This window comes from Dendropsophus ebraccatus, chromosome 10, assembly GCF_027789765.1.
Source record: "Dendropsophus ebraccatus isolate aDenEbr1 chromosome 10, aDenEbr1.pat, whole genome shotgun sequence".
Classification (NCBI taxonomy): Eukaryota; Metazoa; Chordata; class Amphibia; order Anura; family Hylidae; genus Dendropsophus; species Dendropsophus ebraccatus.
In genome coordinates this window covers 91,161,740-91,185,277 of record NC_091463.1, presented here as the reverse complement: position 1 = coordinate 91,185,277, position 23,538 = coordinate 91,161,740, and the positions used below count along the sequence as shown (strand labels likewise).

The following is a 23,538-nucleotide window of genomic DNA, read 5'->3' as shown; positions in this document are numbered from 1 at the left end:
ACTCCAGCTCACCAGCAGATAAAACCATTCCAATTCACGTGTAACTAAAGCTAGGTTTATATAAAATGGTACAAGCCGGCAGAAACCGCTGGATCGAAGCAGTCATGAATGGTCCATCATTGCCTTACGAGGTATCATTTCAACTGATGGTTGGGGTATATAAACCCACAATCATTTTTCGCTGTAAATTAGTACTTTATAAATTGAAATAAAATGAATAAAGAAAATTTAAAATATTAAATTAAAAAATGACATAATATTAAAGGAGAACTCCGGGTTGGGGTGATTTTTTGCACAGTGCTGGGGAAGGGGAGGATGAAAGAAGTAACATGCTCTCATCTCCCCTGCTCCAGCGCTGATGCCGTATCCTGCAGTTCAGGTCCCCCGGTCCCGGGTGGGGACCTGGGCGGCGGGACCCTGTTAAGGTCGCTGACTGGCTGAGTGGGCCTAACACATCACATCCCAGGTACCCACACAGAAGTGTCCGGGACCAAAGCTGCGGGATACCAGCATCAGCGATGGAGCAGGGGAGGTGCGAGTATGTTACTTATTTCATCTCCCCAGCTCAGAGTTCTCCTTTAAGGTTTGCAACATATTTGTAAGAGTTCCCTTTAATCTATGTTCCCAGTATGTACAGAAGAGTGCAAACGGCTAATGTTTATGATCATTAATTCCAGTCGTTGTTTTACAACAACGGCCTTTCACTAAAGAACGTTCGTTGTTTGTACATAGTGGGAACATAGTCTTAATCTGTGTTTGCAGACTCTGAAAAGATCATGGGCTCCATAGGACACAGGCAGAGGGTTGAGGCTACAGATACAATTAAAGGGGATTTCCAGGATTGGAAAACCATAGCTGTTTTCTCCCAGAAAGAGCGCCACACTTGTCCCCTGTTTCTATTGGGTATTTAAGAACGGTTCAATTGAAGTGAATGGAGCAGAGTTGTAATACCACAAACAATCTAAGGACAGGTGTGGCGACATTTTTTTTATAATCCTAAATAACCCTTTTAAAGTAAGGTAAAGGCAGTGTTCAATAGGGCTTATTAGATATAACTCTTATTCCAATCCATCGCTCCAACTTTGAGATATAAGCTTTAAATATTTTATGCAAATAGGGAAAAAGTACATGGTGAATTCTCCCGGGAGACAAAAGCTAAGCAACATTTTGTCTCTTCCCTTCTAGCACCTCTAAGCCTGCATCTAAGTGTGAACTTTTCTGGGCTTTTGCCATCCCAGGTGAGCGCTCTATGGGCTTTATCTCCCAATTATTTCACAATTTGCTTATATCTCAGTGCTGGAGTGATGGATTCAAATAAGAGTTTATATCTCCAGACTTTAGTGAGCAAAAAGCTGCTGACAGACCTGCTTTGAATGGGTGATCCAGGATTACAAAAAAAAAAAAAAGCTGCCTCTTTATAAAAACAGCACCACCCTCAGGTTGTTTGTCGTATTACAATGCAGCTCAATTCACTTCTATGGAACTGAGATGCAGAACTACACACAAAATAATGACAAAAAAGGTGTTTGTTGGAGAAATGGGTGGAGAGGTAGCAGTTTCAATGGGTCCTAATGCCTTAGGGTCCCCTCTACTACAGAAGAAGACACTAGTATTATAAATGGCACATGGTAGTAAGGGGCCCAGTAACAGATCTTGCATAGGGGTTCAGACACTATTAATTGCACCTCTAAGGGGTGGATAAAGGAAAAGTAGGGAATACACTTTCTTTAAAGGGGAAACTTTAACTTTTCCACTATCCACAGAAGAGGGGAAAAGTAGGAAATTGCTCCCTATTGAGTGACGGAAAGAGACAAGTACGCCGGAAGAGCGATGTACTCAGTGCTCTTTCTGTCGATCCATAGGAATGAATAGAGCCGCAGGTCACGTGCCGCCCCGGGGCTCTATTCATAACAGAGCCGGTGGGGTCCGATATGGAGATTGCTTGGGGTTCAGGAGTTGGACCCCTGCGATCACCTACTTTTCCCCTATCCTGTGGTTATGGGAAAAGTAACATTTTCCTGGAATTCCCCTTTAACCCCTCCAAGAGGAGCAGGATATGAAGGTAAGTTTCCCTTTAAAGAATTACCTTGGGTAGTGAATGAATGGGTCCATAATGTAACAAAGGAAAGACAACCTGGTCTGTGCGGGAAATGACCACCCAGACGCATGGACAATACTGCATATCTTTATTCAGTGCTTAAGACTAATTACAGATTTACTCATAAAAAACATTAAAACTTCATCAACCGAAGAACCACATTATTTTTTTCCTGATATCGTACTTATAGCCACAAAAATAAGGACGTACAATACTCTACAGGTCTCAAGCACGGAAGTCATGAGGGGACGTAGCAGGCTGTAACAAAAAAGTAATGTACACAGGGCCTCCGACTAAAAGGGACCTTAAAATGGCGGACACGTCTTCAACATGGTGACTACGGACACATGGACCAATAAAAATACACGTAAAATGGACAACGTTTAGAGGTGACGGCTATGTGGGCCATATTTACCACGGCCACTGAAACTGAGGCAGCAACGTGCATAATGGTGAAGGGGGGAGGGGGAAATGGCTTCAGTGCATCAATATGTAGGCTTTTAAGATGGCAGAGAAGGCGCAAAAGGTATTAACAGTGCAAAGAAAAAAGGCGCAAGGCTTCTAAGGTTATCCATACTGTTACGAGTGGTAACTATTTCGGGGGCTGAAGGAGCAGCACTTTGAGCCATCCATCTATCATGCATACCCTTCCAAAAATTTACACCCTACATTACGGGTTTAGCCAAACGTCTGGCACGACATCTTTGTTCAAAATGGCTGACTTCGACTACGACGTATGGATCAGAAAACCTGCCACCACAGAACATTCTCAGGTTTGGAGCAATGGTTAATTCTAGCAGGGTTTACCCTTCCATCATAAAAACAACACGTATAAAAAAATAAAATAAAAAAATTAGGAAACGGAAATGTTACCCCATACGACCCCCAGAATAGGGCGAAGCCTTTGGAATGGATTACAGTGTACCCAAAATCAATAAAAAATGGCTTAAGAGGAAACTAATAGTGTTCAAAATGGCCACGGTTACATGCTTGGGGCCTACATCTGCGGCCATCGTCAAGCCAACAAGGCAAAAACAGATTTCTGTTGGTCTGCATATATCCATTAGTGTTCAGGTTAGCCAACACTATCACAGACAACAAGCGCTGACATCACAGACTCCATCTTGAATCAAAATGGCCATTTCTGACTCCGCTCTGATTCAAAACAGCTAAAAAAAGGCAAAAGCTCTACAGTTCGGAAATGGCTTAGCCTAGCAGGTTATGGCATAGAAGCATTTCGGTCCATTCTGGATCAAAATGGGGCATACTTCAAGAGATACTCATTGATCAAAATGGCCACTCCTGGCAGGCTTTGGCATCACTGAACCCACCTCCACATGGGTCATGCAGTCCTTCAAAATGACCTCTTATATTTGGTCCATTCAAGTTCTGGTAGCCTGTTCCCATGGTGGTGGGGTCAGGCTGTCTCCTTTTCACCCTCGGGTCGCCGTACTCTTCTCTTGCCTCAGCACGCCCCATTAGGAGGGTGGAGCATGCTCTGATAGAGATCGGAGCGCAGAAACCGCGGATAAGAGTCTCGCTCCATTAGGCCGTAGATCCTACGTTGGGCCTCGTCAAAGGCGGTACGTGTCGGGACAAGAAGGTTGTGTTCAGTCAACTCTCTTGTGCTAGCGTCTAGGTTGACCTAAAAGAAGGAATGAAATGGAATATCAATTAATAAAAGGTCTTGTGGTCGAGCTACCTAGAGTCTGACTGCTCTTACTGTAAATAACCCTTTCATAATCTTATAATGGAACTACTTTCCTTTGACTCCTTAAATAGTTCTTGGAATTTATCATTCATGAGAGGCCTATGGCTTTAGAAAAGGATGAGCATGTGCGTTTATATTTTGGGAGACACTGCTTTGGATGACTACTCAACACCCATCTGTGTGAGTCAGTCCTGTTTTTCCTTATGGAGGATACAGCTGATGGGAAGTCTTTGTGGCAATGCTTCATGGGAAACATATGCAAAACAGCTGTCTCTCTGGTGCCACCTATAGGTAGCTACACTGTAAGTAAATGTCTGAGCCTTTGCTTTTCATTTTGCCTGTTGTGGAAATATTTTGGAGTTGATGCTCCTCACCAGTTAAGGATACAATTCTGTTTGGTTCTGGAAATTTCAATATGTACTGGTTCTAGGAAAGTAAGGATTCTACTTGCCAAGATCCAGTCTGGTAGGGAGTCTCAAGAGGGTAATGAAGAAATAGAAAAAAACATAGCCGCTGTCTTCCAGAAACAGCACCATCATGGTTCTCAGTTTGTGAAGAAAGGTTTGGAACTCTCTTAAAGGGGCTGCCCAGTCAGCCTTTTTTTTATTAATATATTGCGGTTGGTGCATATAAAATAATAAACATGTTATCCTTACCTCTCCTCACTCCCTCGGTGTTGTCCTTCTGGTGTTGCTGGTGTTCCCCGGACACCGTGGCACCAGTAGGACAACCCCGGGGGTGTGAGGAGAGGCAATCACTGGCCGCGGAGCTGTCCTATTACAGTCAGTGATTGGCTGAGTGGTCTGTCACTCCAGAGACAAGTTCGACTGGAAAGTGGAGGTTCTGCAGTCAATGGGGAAACCCAGTGACAATAGAGGAGGGCGCAGAGGGAGCCTGGACAGGTAAGGATAACGTGTTTATTGTTTTATATGCACCAGCAGCAATATATTAAAAAAAGCCAACCACCGGAAACCCCCCTTTAAAAGCAATGAAACCTGGCTGGCCAACAGAGAAAAAAGAACAGATTCCTACTGGGATCTGTAAGAAATGTAATGGTAGTCTAGAAATGCAGTAAAGCTGGCCATACTCATAAGCTTTTTAGCCTACAGCTATCTGTCCTGGTCCTCCCATATGCATGTATGCTCAGTTCTAACCAGTGCATCTGTGTTCTCAATGGGGAATTAGGAGAAAGTCACTGCCTGACTCCTCTGGTGGCAGCTCATCTCCCTGAGAGCAAAAGGCTTGGGTAGTTGAACTCCAATATACCCAAAAGGTTCTCACCTCAGGAGGCCACCATACACGTTAGGTAAGGGCTGATCCAACTGAAATTGGTGGCTTCACCTGACATATAATTCTGACTAGGGATGGTCCGAACCCGCCGAGGTTCGGATGAACCCAAACGCTCGGCATCGGATTCCCGCTGTCTGCCCGCTCCGTGCAGCGGGCGGATACAGCAAGAGGACCGCCTGGAAAACTGGGATACAGCCTATGGCTATGGCTGTATCCCAGTTTTCCAGGCGGTCCTCCCGCTGGATCCGCCCACTGCATGGAGCGGACAGACAGCGGGAATCATTACCGAGGGTTCGGGTTCGTACGAACCTGAACCGAAATCGGTTCGGACCATCCCTAATTCTGACCCCATTCACATCTTATCACAATGACACTGACATTTGGGTTACCTAGAACAATGACACGCTGACATTGGGGTTACCTAAAACAATGACACGCTGACATTTGGGTTACCTAGAACAATGACACGCTGACATTTGGGTTATCTAGAACAATGACACGCTGACACTGGGGTTACCTAAAACAATGACACGCTGACATTTGGGTTATCTAGAACAATGACAAACTTATCATTGTTTCTCAACTCCAGTCCTCAGGTACCCCCAAAGCGGCATGATTTGAAGACATCCCATACAAAGAATACTATGGTAATACCTAGCTATTTCCCCATTGACTATAATATAATATAACATAATGACACCTATACCATATGACATACCATATTAACACCGGTGGTTCTAGAACAATAGTATACAGACACTTGAAGTTGTAAAAGAAATACACTGATACTTCTGTAGACCAATGAAATTCTGACTCCTCAGGTTTTATGTCCATGGTTAAGTAGTAGATTAAAAAAAAAATAATAATAATAGAGTGGCCAATGCCAGTGCTGGCAGTTATAATACGGCCATGGTCAGCACAGGCTTCGGCCTAGTGGAGGACAGGCCGAGCTCCTGTGATACTTCCCTTTTTCGCCTCACACACTAACACAGTAATATTACCTTCCTATATAAATAGATGATCTCCTCTGCGACGTACAGTCCCGTGCCAGTGCAGTCCTAGAGTCACCAGCAGGGGGTGCTGATGAGTTGTCATTGCCTCGGGAAGTGCTATGACTAAGGGTTGAAAACGCGTGAAGATTTCACAGATCTCCCCGTCTCGATTCTCCAACGTCTATTTTCTGCTGTTTTTTACTATTTTTACTCAGCACGAGATGGAAACAAAGATCCAAAACAGGAAATCTAATTGAAGTATTGGAAACGTGTGAGGCACATTTGTTATATAACCTTCCGGGGCTTATAAAAAGATTGTCTGCAATTAGAGAAATTTAACGCAATCTGCGGGCTGACGAAAATACAGAACAACGCGGCTTTATCTCGGCATTTTCTTCCTGTGCTTTTTTAGTCACAGATTGTTATCATCTATGAGAAGTTTCTTGTTAGGAGAAAAGTACAGAAATTTTCCCTTTCTATTACATCTCTCTTATATCTTTCTGTCACTCTGTCTTGTATCTATCTATCCATCCATCCCCTATCCATCCATCCATCCCCTATCCATCCATTCATCACCTATCCATCCATCCATCCATAACCTATCCATCCATCCATCCATCCATAACCTATCCATCCATCACCAATTCATCCATCCATCCCCTATCCATCCATCCATCCATCCATCACCTATCCATCCATCCATCACCTATCTATCCATCCATCACCTATCCATCCATCCATCCCCTATCTATCCATCCATCCATCACCTATCCATCCATCTATCCCCTATCCATCCATCCATCCCCTATCTATCCATCCATCCATCCATCACCAAGTTTCTTGTTAGGAGAAAAGTACAGAAATTTTCCCTTTCTATTACATCTCTCTTATATCTTTCTGTCACTCTGTCTTGTATCTATCTATCCATCCATCCCCTATCCATCCATCCATAACCTATCCATCCATTCATCACCTATCCATCCATCCATAACATATCCATCCATTCATCACCTATCCATCCATAACCTATCCATCCATCACCAATTCATCCATCCATCCCCTATCCATCCATCCATCACCTATCTATCCATCCATCCCCTATCCATCCATCCATCCCCTATCCATCCCCTATCCATCCATCCATCCATCCATCACCTATCCATCCATCTATCCCCTATCTATCCATCCATCCATCACCTATCCATTTATCCCCTATCCATCCATCACCTATCCATCCATCACCTATCCATCCATCACCTATCCATTCATCTATCCCCTATCCATCCATCACCTATCCATCCATCACCTATCCATCCATCACCTATCCATTCATCTATCCCCTATCCATCCATCCCCTATCCATCCATTCATCACCTATCCATCCATCCATAACCTATCCATCCATCACCAATCCATCCATCCATCCATCACCTATCCATCCATCTATCCCCTATCCATCCATCCCCTATCTATCCATCACCTATCCATTCATCCCCCATCCATCCATCACCTATCCATTCATCCCCTATCCATCCATCACCTATCCATCCATCACCTATCCATCCATCACCTATCCATTCATCCCCTATCCATCCATCACCTATCCATCCATCACCTATCCATCCATCACCTATCCATTCATCCCCTATCCATCCATCACCTATCCATCCATCACCTATCCATCCATCACCTATCCATTCATCCCCTATCCATCCATCTATCACCTATTCATTTTGCATTTCTCTTATCTATCTCTAGCTCTCTCTCTCTCTTATATCTTCCTGACCTATTGTAAACCTGTAAACCCTAAGGCTAAGCGTTCTACAGACAGATGATGTGGGTGAAGCAAGGAGCAAGGAAAGATGCCATTTTTTGAGCGTATAAGTGATTGCACTAAAACTATCTAATCATCTGATATCTATCCACCTCCCATCTACTTCTCTATCTATCCACCTCTCTCTAATATCTATCTATCTATCTATCTATCTAATATCTATCTATCATCTATCTCCTATCTATTTATCTATCAATCTATCTATCCACCTCTCGCTAATATCTATCTATCTATCTATCTATCTATTATCCATCCATCTCTCTAATATCCATCCATCTCTCTAATATCCATCCATCTGAAACTGAGAACAACTCAAACTCTCTAGACATTCATCCTCATCCACTATCACTATGCTGCCTCTGCTATCGGGTGCACTATTATACTGCTCTTTGTCCTCTGTGGTGTGATGGGCCTTCTCTTTCTTCTCCGTGCCCCCGCTTTCTAGCATGTGACATAACCCTGTCCCCTGCTGACCCTGGTCTGATCTCTGGGAAAGAATCAGAAAACCGAGACCGTAACAAATATAGATTCAGAGGAGCGGAGATCAAAGCGGGCACCACACGAGGTTAGGTGGGTGCAGTCCACATGATGGTGGCGGGGGAGACAGAGGGGCTCCCGGGCAGGTATACACATACAATGCCGGGCCTTTATTCCGCTTATTATTCTCTACAGCCTTAGAGGAAGAAACCGTAAAGGGGATCCAGCCAGGAAAGTGCAGATCAGGGTGATTAATTTTACACCGACTGCTCGAGAGAGAGAGGAAAGCGGCGTAAAATAAACATTATTACTAAGCCGAGGACTCTTTTAAGAGCTTCTTTGTCATCGGAAAAGTATGCCCTTTAAAGGAGAAGGAGAGCGGAGCGGCGGCAGCTCCTATACCGCAGGGCACCATCATCTCTCACACATCCAGACAGATCAGCATGTGATCGGCTTTACTGATCCGGACCACCGGGGCATGTGTGGCCCATTAGGGGGATATATTTAACCATAGCAGACAATTTTCTTAAAGGGAAACTATGAGCAGGTTAGAAGACTATAACCTATCTATATCTTCCTATTGTGCACGGGGCACTGAGGATGAAGAGAAGTTTCTTACCTTCATCCTCAACGCCATTTCCGTGCTATTAGGAGTTTAAAGGGGTACTCCAACATTTTTTTTCTTTCAAATCAACTGGTGTCAAAAAGTTATACAGATTTGCTTCTAATCAAAAATCTGCAGTCTTCCAGTACTTATCATCTGCTGTATGTCCTGCAGGAAGTGGTGTATTCTCTACAGTCTGACACATTGCTCTCTGCTGCCACCTCTGTCCATGTCAGGAACTGCCCAGGAGCAGCAGCAATTCCCCATAGAAAACCTCTAAAGCTCTGGAAGTTCCTGACATGGACAGAGGTGGCAGCAGAGAGCACTGTGTCAGACTGGAAAGAATACACCACTTCCTGCAGGACATACAGCAGCTAATAAGTACCGGAAGAGTCGGGATTTTTAAATAGAAGAAAATTACAAATTTATATAGCTTTCTGACACTAGTTGATTTAAAAAAAAAAAAATTAATTTGCTGAAGTAATCTTTATGCTAATTAGGTGTGATGGTGCACTGGGGGCGGGACTACCAGGGCCGTATTGCATCGATCTAGTCCATTCCACTGATATTCATTAGATGGGTGTATTCACACGCCACAGTTCCAGAACATTTCCCCATAAAGTTAAAAAGGGTTTAAAGTGTCACTGTTGTTTCGTTTTTTTTTTTAAGTACAGACGATTTTAAGAAACTTTGTAATTGGGTTTATTAGGCAAATATGCCATTATCTGCATTCACAAAGACTCTCCCCCAGGTCCCCCACCCCTCCCGCCTCTTTCTCATTCACTGCTCATTATTAGTAAATTTCGACTCTCTTACATCAGTCGGGCCCTGTGTGTTCTATGGAGAGGGGAGGGGGGAGGAGGAAGATTAGTCGCCAGCAGAGAACAAAGGATTACACAGCGGGACCTGTGTGAAAGCCGGTATTCAGAGGTCAGAGAGCGCAGTGCTGACTTTAGAGGAGATAGCCTGGTGATGTAGCTGTAAATTAACTCTGGCCTTTACTGTTTACTGCTGGGATTCTTAGTGATCAGCTGTAATCTGCTAAGAAACTTAGTAACAAGTGTTCATTTCCCCTGCAGCGCCCCTGCAGGAAAAATGAGGTATTACACTCTCAACTAAATCAATTGGCTGCCCCAGTAAAGCAGGACATGTTGGGTTCTCTGGAGAGAGAGATGCTCTTTGTAGCTGTTCTCCACCCTGGGTAACAGATCTGGACTGCACAATTACGATCAGGTTTTTTGACTCCCAAATTGCCAAATTCCCAAATATAACGCACTCTACCTCTTTAGGGGACTGAAACGCGATGTAGTGCTGATAGATCTTGCGGGCTTTGCTGTGCAGGATAAAGTTCGGATGCGTTTCCTTATAATCTTCACACGCTAAATAAAAATCCAGGTTCTCGTCACTGAACTCCGACTGTAAAAACACACGAAAGACAGCGCGCCCGTCTGTAGGATGAAAAACAGCAGGGTTTACTATATCACAACGCATTTCAAGAGATATATGAAAAAGATATCAGGTTCCCTGTTCTGGGGTTCGGACTGTAACAATCGCACACCGATGGCTTCTCCTCCGGATAGGCCATCAATTTATATTCCTGGAAAGCCCCTTTTTAATGACCTGAGTGTCACTACTATTTTTTTAGCTTATTTAGGCTGTGTTCACACTATGTTTTTGCAATCCGTTTTTTGCAAAAAAAAAAAAAAACCCCAATGAAAAACGGATGGAAAAAACGGATGCAACTGTGTGCATCCGTTTTTCTATTGACTTCCATTATAAAAAAAAACTAATGAAAACTGATCTGTTTTTTTTTTGATGGCCAAAAAATGTTTTGTTTTTTTTTTGTTGCAAAAAACGATTTAAAAAACATAGTGTGGACCCAGCCTAAGTGGATCCTTGTGATAAACAAAGCTTTAAAATGTTTACAAATAAAGTTATTTTATGGAAATATTTTTCTTTTAGGGTGTAAAAATATTCTATTCCCTTATGTCCCTAACAGCCGCACAACATATGGGGAAGCTTTTTTTTTAATTGTTTTATGGAGTGTTTTTTTTTTTATGCCTGCTTTTGGTTTACACAAGCAATTTCTGGAAATCAGGTCTTTCCACGTAACAAATGTACAGAAAAGTAGAAACGGCTATATTACATTCAACATAATGACGTCAATTGTTTTATAGCTGTAATAATCACAGCCATAAAAAAAAAAATAAAAAAAAAAAGGCCATGTGAACTGTTCTGTTTTTCCTGTGACTTCAAAGGGGAAAAATTTTATGCAACAAAATTCACAGTGAAAAGCTATGTTTGCCTAAAACGGTGCAATAGCTATGCACCTACCTTTCTAAATCTATAGTTAGGCTGGGGTAAAAATAATAAACATGCTATACTCCCCTTATCTGGTCCACCGCAGCTGCCGCACCAGTACTTCCAGTGCTCCGTTGGTCTCGGACATCTAAAACCCAAAAGCAACTGGCCATAGCAATATCTGGTCTCAGTCACTGATTGGCTGATTTCTTCCCTCCTGAATCTTATTTAGGTTTTTAAGATGTCCCCTTTCCTATCTTTCCCACAGTCCATATAGATGTATAGGTTGTATCAGTCCAGTGGAAGACTAGCTTCACACACAGCATATCGAAGTGGATTTTCTGCTGCGGATCTGCAGCAGATTTGATCTAAATAACTGAACACACCATCAAATCTGCTGCAGATCTTTTACGTGTGAATGTACCCTAAGGGTGCGTTCACACCAGGGGCGTTGCTAGGGTCCTAAAACATCCGGGGCCCGGGCCCTCTGAGTGTCGTCATAAATGGTTAGCGAAGGAGCCCAGTGCAGAAGTTAGTAACCTCAATGACCGCTCTATTAGCCCTGCTCTATTGCTGCCACTCATAACAACTGTGGCTAAACAGAAAGAGGCAGCCACCTGGCCGGGGCTCCTGTCAGGGTCACTGTCACCAGTCGCAGTACACCCCAGTGGTGAAAAATTGCCAAGTAAAAGCATTTCTAAGAAGATTTTCTTGCTGTGTCCCTCCATAGTAATAATGTCCCCTGCTTTTTTCCCTATATAGTAATAATGCATCTGCTGTATCCACTATAGTAATATATTTCCCCCTCTCTGCCTGCAGTAACCCCCCCCCCCCCCACACACACACACACACTACCCCCACCTAACCCATACACACACACTACCCCACCTGACCCATACACACACACTACCCCACCTGACCCATACACACACACTACCCCACCTGACCCATACACACACACTACCCCACCTGACCCATACACACACACTACCCCACCTGACCCATACACACACACTACCCCACCTGACTCATACACACACACACTACCCCACCTGACTCATACACACACACACTACCCCACCTGACTCATACACACACACACTACCCCACCTGACCCATACACACACACTACCCCACCTGACCCATACACACACACACACACTACCCCACCTGACCCATACACACACTACCCCACCTGACCCATACAAACACACACACACTACCCCACCTGACCCATACACACACTACCCCACCTGACCCATACAAACACACACACACACACACACACACTACCCCACCTGACTCATACACACACACTACCTCACCTGACCCATACACACACTACCCCACCTGACCCATACACACACTACCCCACCTGACCCATACACACACTACCCCACCTGACCCATACAAACACTACCCCACCTGACCCATAAAAACACACACACACACTACCCCCCTGACTCATACACACACACTACCCCACCTGACCCATACACACACACACACTACCCTACCTGACCCACACACACACTACCCCACCTGACCCATACACACACACACACACTACCCTATCTGACTCATACACACACACACTACCCCACCTGACTCATACACACACAAACACTACCCCACCTGACCCATACACACACTACCCCACCTGACCCATACACACACACACACTACCCCACCTGACCCATACACACACACACACACTACCCCACCTGACCCATACACACACACACACACACTACCCCACCTGACCCATACACACACTACCCCACCTGACCCATACAAACACACACACACTACCCCACCTGACTCATACACACACACACACTACCCCACCTGACCCATACATACACACTACCCCACCTGACCCATACACACACACACACTACCCCACCTGACCCATACACACACTACCCCACCTGACCCATACACACACACACACTACCCCACCTGACCCACACACACACTACCCCACCTGACCCATACATACACACACACTACCCCATCTGACTCATACACACACACACTACCCCACCTGACTCATACACACACACACTACCCCACCTGACTCATACACACACACACTACCCCACCTGACCCACACACACACTACCCCACCTGACCCACACACACACACTACCCCACCTGGCTGACACCCCCCCCCCCCACACACACACACACACTACCTCATTTGGCGGCCATCCTCCACACATACACATTACCTCACCTAGCGGCCACCCCCATCCGGCCGCCATCAAAGGTGGTTTAATATCTCCTGCTGGTAGTCCCCCTGTGTATACATCATATACACCCCATATGCATACACACACACCCTAAACACACTGCACATACATCACATACTTACACACATACTATACATGCATACACCATATACATATATCATATACACCAACACTGTACATGCATACACTCTATACATCATATACACACATACACCATATACATACATCATATACACATACTGCACATATATCACATACACATACTGTACACATATGCATACACCATATGCACACACTGTACATGCATACACTTACTGCTCATATATCATATACTGTACATGCATACACTTACTGCTCATATCATATACTGTACATGCATACACTTACTGCTCATATATCATATACTGTACATGCATACACTTACTGCTCATATATTGTATACTGTACATGCATACACTTACTGCTCATATCATATACTGTACATGCATACACTTACTGCTCATATATCATATACTGTACATGCATACACTTACTGCTCATATATCGTATACTGTACATGCATACACTTACTGCTCATATATCATATACTGTACATGCATACACTTACTGCTCATATATCATATACTGTACATGCATACACTTACTGCTCATATATCATATACTGTACATGCATACACTTACTGCTCATATATCATATACTGTACATGCATACACTTACTGCTCATATATCATATATTGTACATGCATACACTTACTGCTCATATATCGTATACTGTACATGCATACACTTACTGCTCATATATCGTATACTGTACATGCATACACTTACTGCTCATATATCATATACTGTACATGCATACACTTACTGCTCATATATCATATACTGTACATGCATACACTTACTGCTCATATATCTTATACTGTACATGCATACACTTACTGCTCATATATCATATACTGTACATGCATACACTTACTGCTCATATATCATATACTGTACATGCATACACTTACTGCTCATATATCATATACTGTACATGCATTCATACACGTTTACTACACACACTGTGCACCTTACATACATAAGCACACTTTACACACATACACTTGCACACTGCATAGAGACATCCACAGTTCTCATACACGGACAGGCAGGCACACACACACTCACATACACACTTACTTTTTATCAGGTTGTCCTCAGCTCCTGTCCAGCCTCCCTCTTCCTCACGGCCCCGGCTCTCCTGTGTCCTCCCGCCCCTCCTCCTCCTCCCGACAGCAGGAAACATATTATGTGGAGGGAGCAGGACCCCAGACTACAGCATGAGGCAGCCTACTGGGCCTCTCCAGGAGCAGGGGCCCCGCACTGGCTGTCATCTGACTGGGTAAGGTAAGAGCCCCATCAGATGACAGCTTGCACTCACTGACTGCTGCACATCCTGCTGCAGGGCCAGGACAGTCACATTCAGTGTACAGTGTGCCCGCACTGACTGGCATCTGACTGGGTAAGTGCCTGAACCAGGGCCCAGTCAGATAACAGCTTGCACCGGCACACACTGACTCTGACTGCACGGGACAGGAGTGCACTCACTCACTGACAGTCTATAGGAGATGCAGGGGGAGAAAACATTCGGGGCAGCAGGCATTTTATCCGGGGCAGGAGCCCCGGATAAAACTGCCTAGCGACGCCACTGGTTCACACGTACAGGATCTGCAGCAGATTTGATGGCTCAGAGTTACTTTGCATTGAATCTGCAACTTCAAATCTCCACCATCAAATCTGCTGCAGATCCTGTATGTGTGAATGCACCCTAAGGGTAGCTTCACACGCACCATATCGCAGCGGATTTTCTGCTGCGGATCTGCAGCAGATCCACAGCTGATTTGATCTGAGTAACTAAACACAGCATTAAATCTGCACCATCAAATCTGCTGCTGATCCGGTGTGTGAAGGCACCCTTAAAGAAAGCAACCTCTGGTAGTCATAACCTGTGCAGTAGATCCCTCCCATAAGGACATATCTTGCTACCTCTCCATATGTTGTGATGCTGTAAGGGACATAAGGGAACTTTATACAGTGGTACCTTGGTTTAAGAGTAACTTGGTTTAAGAGCGTTTTGGTTTTAAGAGCTCACAGTTTTTCAAAATTGTGACTTGGTTTAAGAGCATTGCTTTGGTTTAAGAGCTCCCAGGACTGGGTGGGAGTGTGAGTGGAGGAGGGGCATGGCCTGCATAGCGGGTCTACAGCACTGTACTCTGTCCCAGGAAGTCTCCCTCACCTTCCAAATCATAGCAGATCCACTTCAGGCTGGGGCTTACATCAGGGGACAGGACTGTGGAGGTAATCTCTCCATAGCTGTAACCCCTCTCTCCCCGGACAGAGAGCGCTGCATGTATGTGCCCACATATGTCCTGCTCATTCCTTCATGCTCCCTGCAGTCTCTGTCCGTCCTTGTGTTTCCCATCCTCTCCATTACTGTACAGTAACTTATAATATCACATATTCTGCTGTTTCTGAATGTTTCATCTGTTTCACATGTTATTCAGAATAATAAATCATTATTTTTGGGATGTGGAACCAATTGTCTGCATTTCTATGATTTCTTATGGGAAAATTTGCTTTGGTTTAAGAGTGGATTTGGATTACAAGCACGGTCCTGGGACGAATTATGCTCGTAATCCAAGGCACCACTGTATTTGGACATTAAAGTGGCTCTGTACCCACAATCTGACCCCCCCAAACCACTTGTACCTTCGGATAGCTGCTTTTAATCCAAGATCTGTCCTGGGGTCCGTTCGGCAGGTGATGCAGTTATTCTCCTAAAAAAATACTTTTAGGGTGCCTTCACACTTACCGAATCCGCAGCGGATTTGCAGCGGATCCAGTCCCATTCATTTCTATAGAGCACATACTCGCAGCGGGATTTACATCCCGCTTTGAGTATGTGCTTCAACCCCCTGTTGCCCACAGCCCTGCCGCCTGTATCCCTGCAGCCGAGATCATACATTACCTGCTCTGGCGATGCGGCTGCATGTCAGGCTCCCGGCTCCCATTGGTCCCACTCAGCCAATCAGCACCACTGATTGGCTGAGCACTGCTGTGTGATCAGGGATGTCAGCTCCCTGACAGGGAGACAGCCTGAATACACAGCACAGTGCCCGATCACACAGTAGCGCTGAGGGTAAGTATGCACTGCTGTGTGATCAGGAAACTGACAGCTCCGATATACATATCCGTGTTGTCAGTTTCCCTATGTTATGGGCCCCACATCTCCTCTTTACATATTTTAAAGCAAAAGATACGATCAGCAGAGGATCAGGCATCTTCTCGCTCCTCGGCTGCTCGCTGTCACTCCATATTTGTTCTTTTATATAACATACTGTGGTCAGGTTCAAGTTTGGCGCAGGGGTTATTGTGGTAAATGTTTTCCCTTTTTTTTTTTTAAATAAATAAAACAACCTTTTAGGCCTTTTATGATTCATATTGATTGGTCACATGATCAGATCATTGTATACACTGCACCCATTGAGGTCACTGAAAAGGCAAATAATTCCAATTCTGTCTCGTATTGCAGCACAACAATGGAGAATAAGGCCTCTCCATAGCCGCTGTAACAATCTGGAAAGGCTAAGGGGTTAATAAATCTAATTGTAAACTAAGGTCTTCCCTTGTGAGCAAATCCTCAGCTCCCTGTGATTCGCATTGACCCAGGAAGCCATAATTCAGGCTACAATAAGAGAGAACAGGCCCCGTCCTTATCTGTCGGCAGCAGATGTAAGGCAGACAACAGCTCCCATTCAGGTCCAGTAATCTTGTGGCCATCGCGGAGGATGACGACAGGGACAGGGACACAATTCAGCTTTATCACATGGGACTACCAGGGACCTCACTCTACTTATTACTTAAAAAAAATTCTTTAATCTGGAGTCTGATAGTTTGACGCAATGCACTGACGATAAACCATAGAGTTGTCCTAATGCCGAAGTGGGTGGCACAGAAGGGCCGAGCTGTCACCCAGCTTTTCCGTGAAACTGAATGGCAAATCTGCCTAGATAAGCAGAGATACTTTGCTTTTCGGCATTGCTGCATACTGGGGCAGATTAGCTGTGACAATCCCTATGGGAGCGGTAAGGATTTGCAGTGTATGTATGTGTACTTTAGCCCCATTCATTGAGGTTTTTTTTTTTCAACCCCAATGCAGAATCCGCATAGATTTTGTGTAAACAAGGATTACACCTAATGCGTTGCCTGAGGTGGTAGAGTATTACACAGGAAATTCACCCAAAGATCATAACCGCCCTCAGGTGAGACAACACAATACAAATCTTTCTACATTTTTGCCCCTATTGCTCCTTTAGGGTATGTTTATAAAGAATGGAAATGTCCCTTTTATTGCCACTTTAAGTCACACGTCCTGAAAAGTTGTCCGTTACGTAATCACGGATCAGTTTAATGTCCATTGATTTCTATTGGGCTATTCACACACTCTGTTCCAATCCGCAATACGGATTACCAATAGAAGTCTATGGGATCTGTGTTTTATTGCGGATGTCACGGGTGGTTCATGAAAAGTGGATCAAATCTAAGGTGGCTAGTACTGTTTACCTTTTACGGATTATGCAAATACAGATGATTTTCCACAGATCCAGAAGAAAAAAAAAAATAATGGAAGGTTTTGCGGCCCAGAAAAATCAATGAACGTTTGAATGAGGCCTAAAGCCCCTATTACATGGGGTGATCAACGGAAGCAAGCGAGCGCCAACCTGTCAAATCAGCGCTCGCTTGCTCGACAGCGAGCGGGTAAGTGTGTGTGTGGGGGGGCTGCTTGGGCGATCGTAAGATCGTCCGGGAAACCAATAGGAGATAGCCGCAGTCTGCCGGCCTATTACATGGTGCGACAGCAGCAGATTGTTGCTAGGCTGATCATTTGTGTTTCAGCCTGTTGAGAGACAACAATCAGCCGACATTGTGCATGTCGACTGATCGTAGTCTTCTATTACACAAAGTGATTATCGGCCAATATTAGACGTCCGATAATCGTTTTTTGTAATAGGGCCTTAAGTCATTGGCAGCAAATCTACCCTGTGTGAAGGTAAAACTAAACTAGATGAGACTGCTCACACCCACAGCTGTTCCCCAGCCAAGGTTTGCCTTTGTTCTGTCTGAATGGTGCGGGCAAGAAAATCCCTGTTAATGTTCTCAGTGATAAAAAGCCAATTAGAAATTGTATAGATCAAACACTCCGCTATACGGCCGAGACGGCCACAGAGTGTCATCCAGTCCAGGGCAAAGGTGAGCGCAATATTTGTGTTACCAGATAGGAAAAGAGATGGATGAGATGGATGAGAAAGGGAAGAAAGGCTGAGTAAGTAATTATTAACGCGTAAGAGGATCCCGGTATAAAAGAATGGAGAACACGGAGAATAGAAGAGAGAATAATAATAATGATAGAGATATAAAAATACAGGAAGTAAAAACAAACTCACACGGGTGAGAAATGAGATTATCAAGTGACTGTCCCCAGTTCTGGACTTCTTCCATACTCGGCCTGTAATGGAGAGGAAAGAGGAAGGTTAAGTAAGAGTTAAGAGTGGAAGGGTAAACTAAATAATCATGGCTATATATATATATATATATATATATATATATATATATATATATATATATATATATATATATATATCCTGCTATCTATAAAAAAATAAAAATTATATATTATATATATATATATATACATATACATATACACACACACACACACACACACACACACACACACACACATATATACACTCACCGGCCACTTTATTAGGTACACCATGCTAGTAACGGGTTGGACCCCCTTTTGCCTTCAGACCTGCCTCAATTCTTGGTGGCATAGATACAACAAGGTGCTGGAAGCTTCCTCAGAGATTTTGGTCCATAGTGACATAATGACATCACACAGTTGCCGCAGATTTGTCGGCTGCACATCCATGATGCGAATCTCCCGTTCCACCACATCCCAAAGATGCTCTATTGGATTGAGATCTGGTGACTGTGGAGGCCATTGGAGTACAGTGAACTCATTGTCATGTTCAAGAAACCAGTCTGAGATGATTATAGCTTTATGACATGGCGCATTATCCTGCTGAAAGTAGCCGTCAGATGTTGGGTACATTGTGGTCATAAAGGGATGGACATGGTCAGCAACAATACTCAGGTAGGCTGTGGCGTTGCAACGATGCTCAATTGGTACCAAGGGGCCCAAAGAGTGCCAAGAAAATATTCCTCACACCATGACACCACCACCACCAGCCTGAACCGTTGATACAAGGCAGGATGGATCCATGCTTTCATGTTGTTGACGCCAAATTCTGACCCTACCATCCGAATGTCGCAGCAGAAATCGAGACTCATCAGACCAGGCAACGTTTTTCCAATCTTCTACTGTCCAATTTCGATGAGCTTGTGCAAATTGTAGCCTCAGTTTCCTGTTCTTAGCTGAAAGGAGTGGCACCCGGTGTGGTCTTCTGCTGCTGTAGCCCATCTGCCTCAAAGTTGGCCGTACTGTGCGTTCAGAGATGCTCTTCTGCCTACCTTGGTTGTAACGGTTGGCTATTTGAGTCACTGTTGCCTTTCTATCAGCTCGAACCAGTCTGCCCATTCTCCTCTGACCTCTGGCATCAACAAGGCATTTCCGCCCACAGAACTGCCGCTCACTGGATGTTTTTTCTTTTTCGGACCATTCTCTGTAAACCCTAGAGATGGTTGTGCGTGAAAATCCCAGTAGATCAGCAGTTTTTGAAATTCTCAGACCAGCCCTTCTGGCACCAACAACCATGCCATGTTCAAAGGCACTCAAATCACCTTTCTTCCCCATACTGATGCTCGGTTTGAACTGCAGGAGATTGTCTTGACCATGTCTACATGCCTAAATGCACTGAGTTGCCGCCATGTGATTGGCTGATTAGAAATTAAGTGGTAACGTGCAGTTGAACAGGTGTACCTAATAAAGTGGCCGGTGAGTGTATATATATATATATATATATATATATATATATATACACACACACACACACACACACATACACACATACACACACGAAAATCACACTAATTCTTGAAAAACGCAGACCTAAATACCTTGCTGTCTTACGCTGTCAGTTCAGCTCATAAGACCTAAGGCCTGGATGGTTATTATACAGTCTGTATAATTCCCATCTTTATGTATCAGGTCTGGCCGGTTGTACATATAACACACTGTTCAGCCACAAAACCTGTTGCCTTCACCCCCCTGGTGTCATTTGCGGGGAATATATGGGTGACATGTTTGGGAGGGGTCACTGGTATTTATGGGTCAGTATGTGCTCTGGTCGGGGCACTAGAAAAAATATGGTGTGTACATTACTCCCAATTGCTGCCAATTTTGAGTACTAAATGTTGTGGCATATGGTGATGTATAATACTAGTCCATATGTGGAAATAATACTAGGACTGGAGATGAACGAACTTTGAGTACGATTGGGTTAGTCTGAAACCGAACTGTCTGCATTTGAATAGGGATTGCTAAAGAAGTTGGATGCAGCCCTAAGGAGTCCGGGAAAATATGGATACAGACTATGGCCTATGGCTTTCTCCATGTTTTCCAGGCCTGCATCCAACTTCTTCGGCCACTGGTAATCAAATACCACATGGACTAACCCAAACGTACTTGAAGTTTGCTCATCTCTAACTATGATACATCGGTATGTGATCCCCAATGATCGGTACAATCAGACCCCTGAGGCAGCCAACAATAGGCCCTTAGAGCCTAATGCTGGGTCCTCTAGAAATAGATGAGAAGGAAAGCTGGTCTAGGTCCTAGGGTATATGAGTTTCTTTAGTACACAGCCCCTTTAAGACAATGTGTACTGTGCCATGCCTTGATGGAACAGTATACAGCGAATGTTCTGTGAACGTGCAGCGCCAATAAAGATAAAAGAAAAAAGCTGGAATCTTGTAAAACCAGAAGCAAGGGGTGGAGCAGAGATACTGGTAGACCCGGACGGACCAAGCGTCACACGGTTGACCATTCATCTGAATTGTGTTCTCCCCCTGGTGACAGCTGATCACTGGGCTGCAATTGCAAAACGGGTTCGTCTTCATGGGATCGATGTTCTGCCCTGACATCATAGAAGCTCAAAAACAATCCAAATCTATGGCTGCAAACTCCTAGGCTGATCGGACCCGAGAATATTGTTTTTCTTAAACATGCATACAGGCCCACATTTCCTATTACAGGTAAGGGGGGCATTCACATGTTCTGCAAATTATGGTCCGTGTGTGGACGATGTGCCAAGGACTGTAATTCGGAATTCCCAGCATCAAGCGCTCAAATTGTTTAAATCTTCGCACTACTGAGACTTAAACTGTTTCGGAGCTCCTGGCATCATCATGAATGATAATGTTGGGAGTTCCGAAGTCCGTTCAGTAGAATGTCGTAATTGCGGACCGTGCACAGAATGTATGAATGACCCCTAGGAACCCCCTACCTATGGGCAGCTTTAAAAAGGGCTTCTGCTCCTTAGGGACAGTGGCAAAAAAAATAAAATTATATAATATATATATATATATATATATATATGTAATTTAGTGGTCCAAAAGTAGGTGGACATTATGTGTAATAGGGTTATAGGGTTATAAAGGGAAAGATTTATCAAACATGGTGTAAAGTGAAACTGGCTCAGTTGCCCCTAGCAACCAATCAGATTCCTTTTCATTCCTCACAGACTCTTTGGAAAATTGAAGGTGGAATCTGATTGGTTGCTAGGGGCAATTGAGCCAGTCTTACTTTACACCATGTTTAATAAATCTTCCCCTTCATAACCCTATTACACATACTGTCCACCTACTTTTGGACCACCCTGTGTGTGTACACACATACACACACAGACCATTGAGTACAACCATCCATTAGCCAGCTTAATGGGTGTCTAATAATTGTCCCTTTTTGACCCCTGATGATGAGTCTGATTAATGAGAGTGGTGTAATGCTTTATTTTCCCTGCGGGGGTGCTGCAGGGAGGCTGAATACCTACTGCAAGAGGGAAACCCCTTTAAAAGCCCAGGAGATAGATTTCTAACTCAACTTACAATACACTAAATACAGATTAACTGAAACCTGTACCCCAAGACATTACATTTGACTATAGGGGGTGCAGAGGTACCTTTGCCCCCAGGCTCTGGTCTCACAGGTCCTTTCGCTACATAGGACGACTCTACTATTATGGTCTATGGTAGCTGGCAGCCGGGTTGCAGATTTTGCACTGGGGCCCAGCAGCTTCAGGTTACGCCTCTGTTCCTGTCCCAACATGACTATGAATGAACTCTTTCGTGCCTACAGATGCCTGGCATGTAAATCCCTCACCGTACACACACAGTATACACGCATATATCACATTAGAGGGGCAATTACCGTGTTATGTGAGACGAGTGAGACGGCCACAGTCGGAACAGAGACAAATGACTCCTTTTGTGCTTCTGTCTGAGAGAAGGAAGGTGATACATGACATATAGATTATTACACAGTCATACCTATATACACCCACAGAAGGAAAGAGGGGAGAATAACAAGGCTGGTTCTGGCAGCGGCTTCCATGAGCCTCGCACTAGCGGAGACTTACGTGTGACTCATTTCCTGCAATGTGTGAATGTCATACTATTTATTAGCAAAGGGAATGTGACTGTTAACACTGTATGGCCGACCGACATCATCATCAATACGGGAACAGCTATGTTCTAGGGGTTCTTGTCAAAGGGTGTAATGAGAAAGTGGGGAAAGTGACCCCCAAAACCATCGGTCTATGTCTGCACTGGGGATCAGTATATAATTTGGTGCCTATATACCTTATACTAAAATCAGTCGAACCCTGTGTCGGTGTATGAGAGTCTCCCGACTCCGCGCCAACAGGTGATGTCAGTGGAAAAAAGTTGGGCATGATGAGTTTCAACACC

The 23,538-nt window shown here is 44.3% G+C and overlaps 1 protein-coding gene across 3 annotated transcripts in view; it reads right to left on the bottom strand.

Moving 5' to 3' along the window:
* Positions 1 to 2,171: 2,171 nt before the first annotated feature.
* LOC138766339 (regulator of G-protein signaling 3-like) overlaps positions 2,172 to 23,538 on the bottom strand; it is a 51,074-nt gene continuing 29,707 nt past the window's right edge. For all 3 annotated transcript variants that reach the window (XM_069943878.1, XM_069943880.1, XM_069943879.1), the window contains 4 exons: positions 23,000 to 23,068; positions 19,050 to 19,111; positions 10,288 to 10,454; positions 2,172 to 3,743 (listed from right to left, as the gene is read on the bottom strand). In XM_069943878.1, coding sequence (XP_069799979.1) covers positions 3,564 to 3,743; positions 10,288 to 10,454; positions 19,050 to 19,111; positions 23,000 to 23,068 — 478 coding nt within the window. In that variant the 3' untranslated portion in view covers positions 2,172 to 3,563. The remainder of the gene's footprint in view (positions 3,744 to 10,287; positions 10,455 to 19,049; positions 19,112 to 22,999; positions 23,069 to 23,538) is intronic.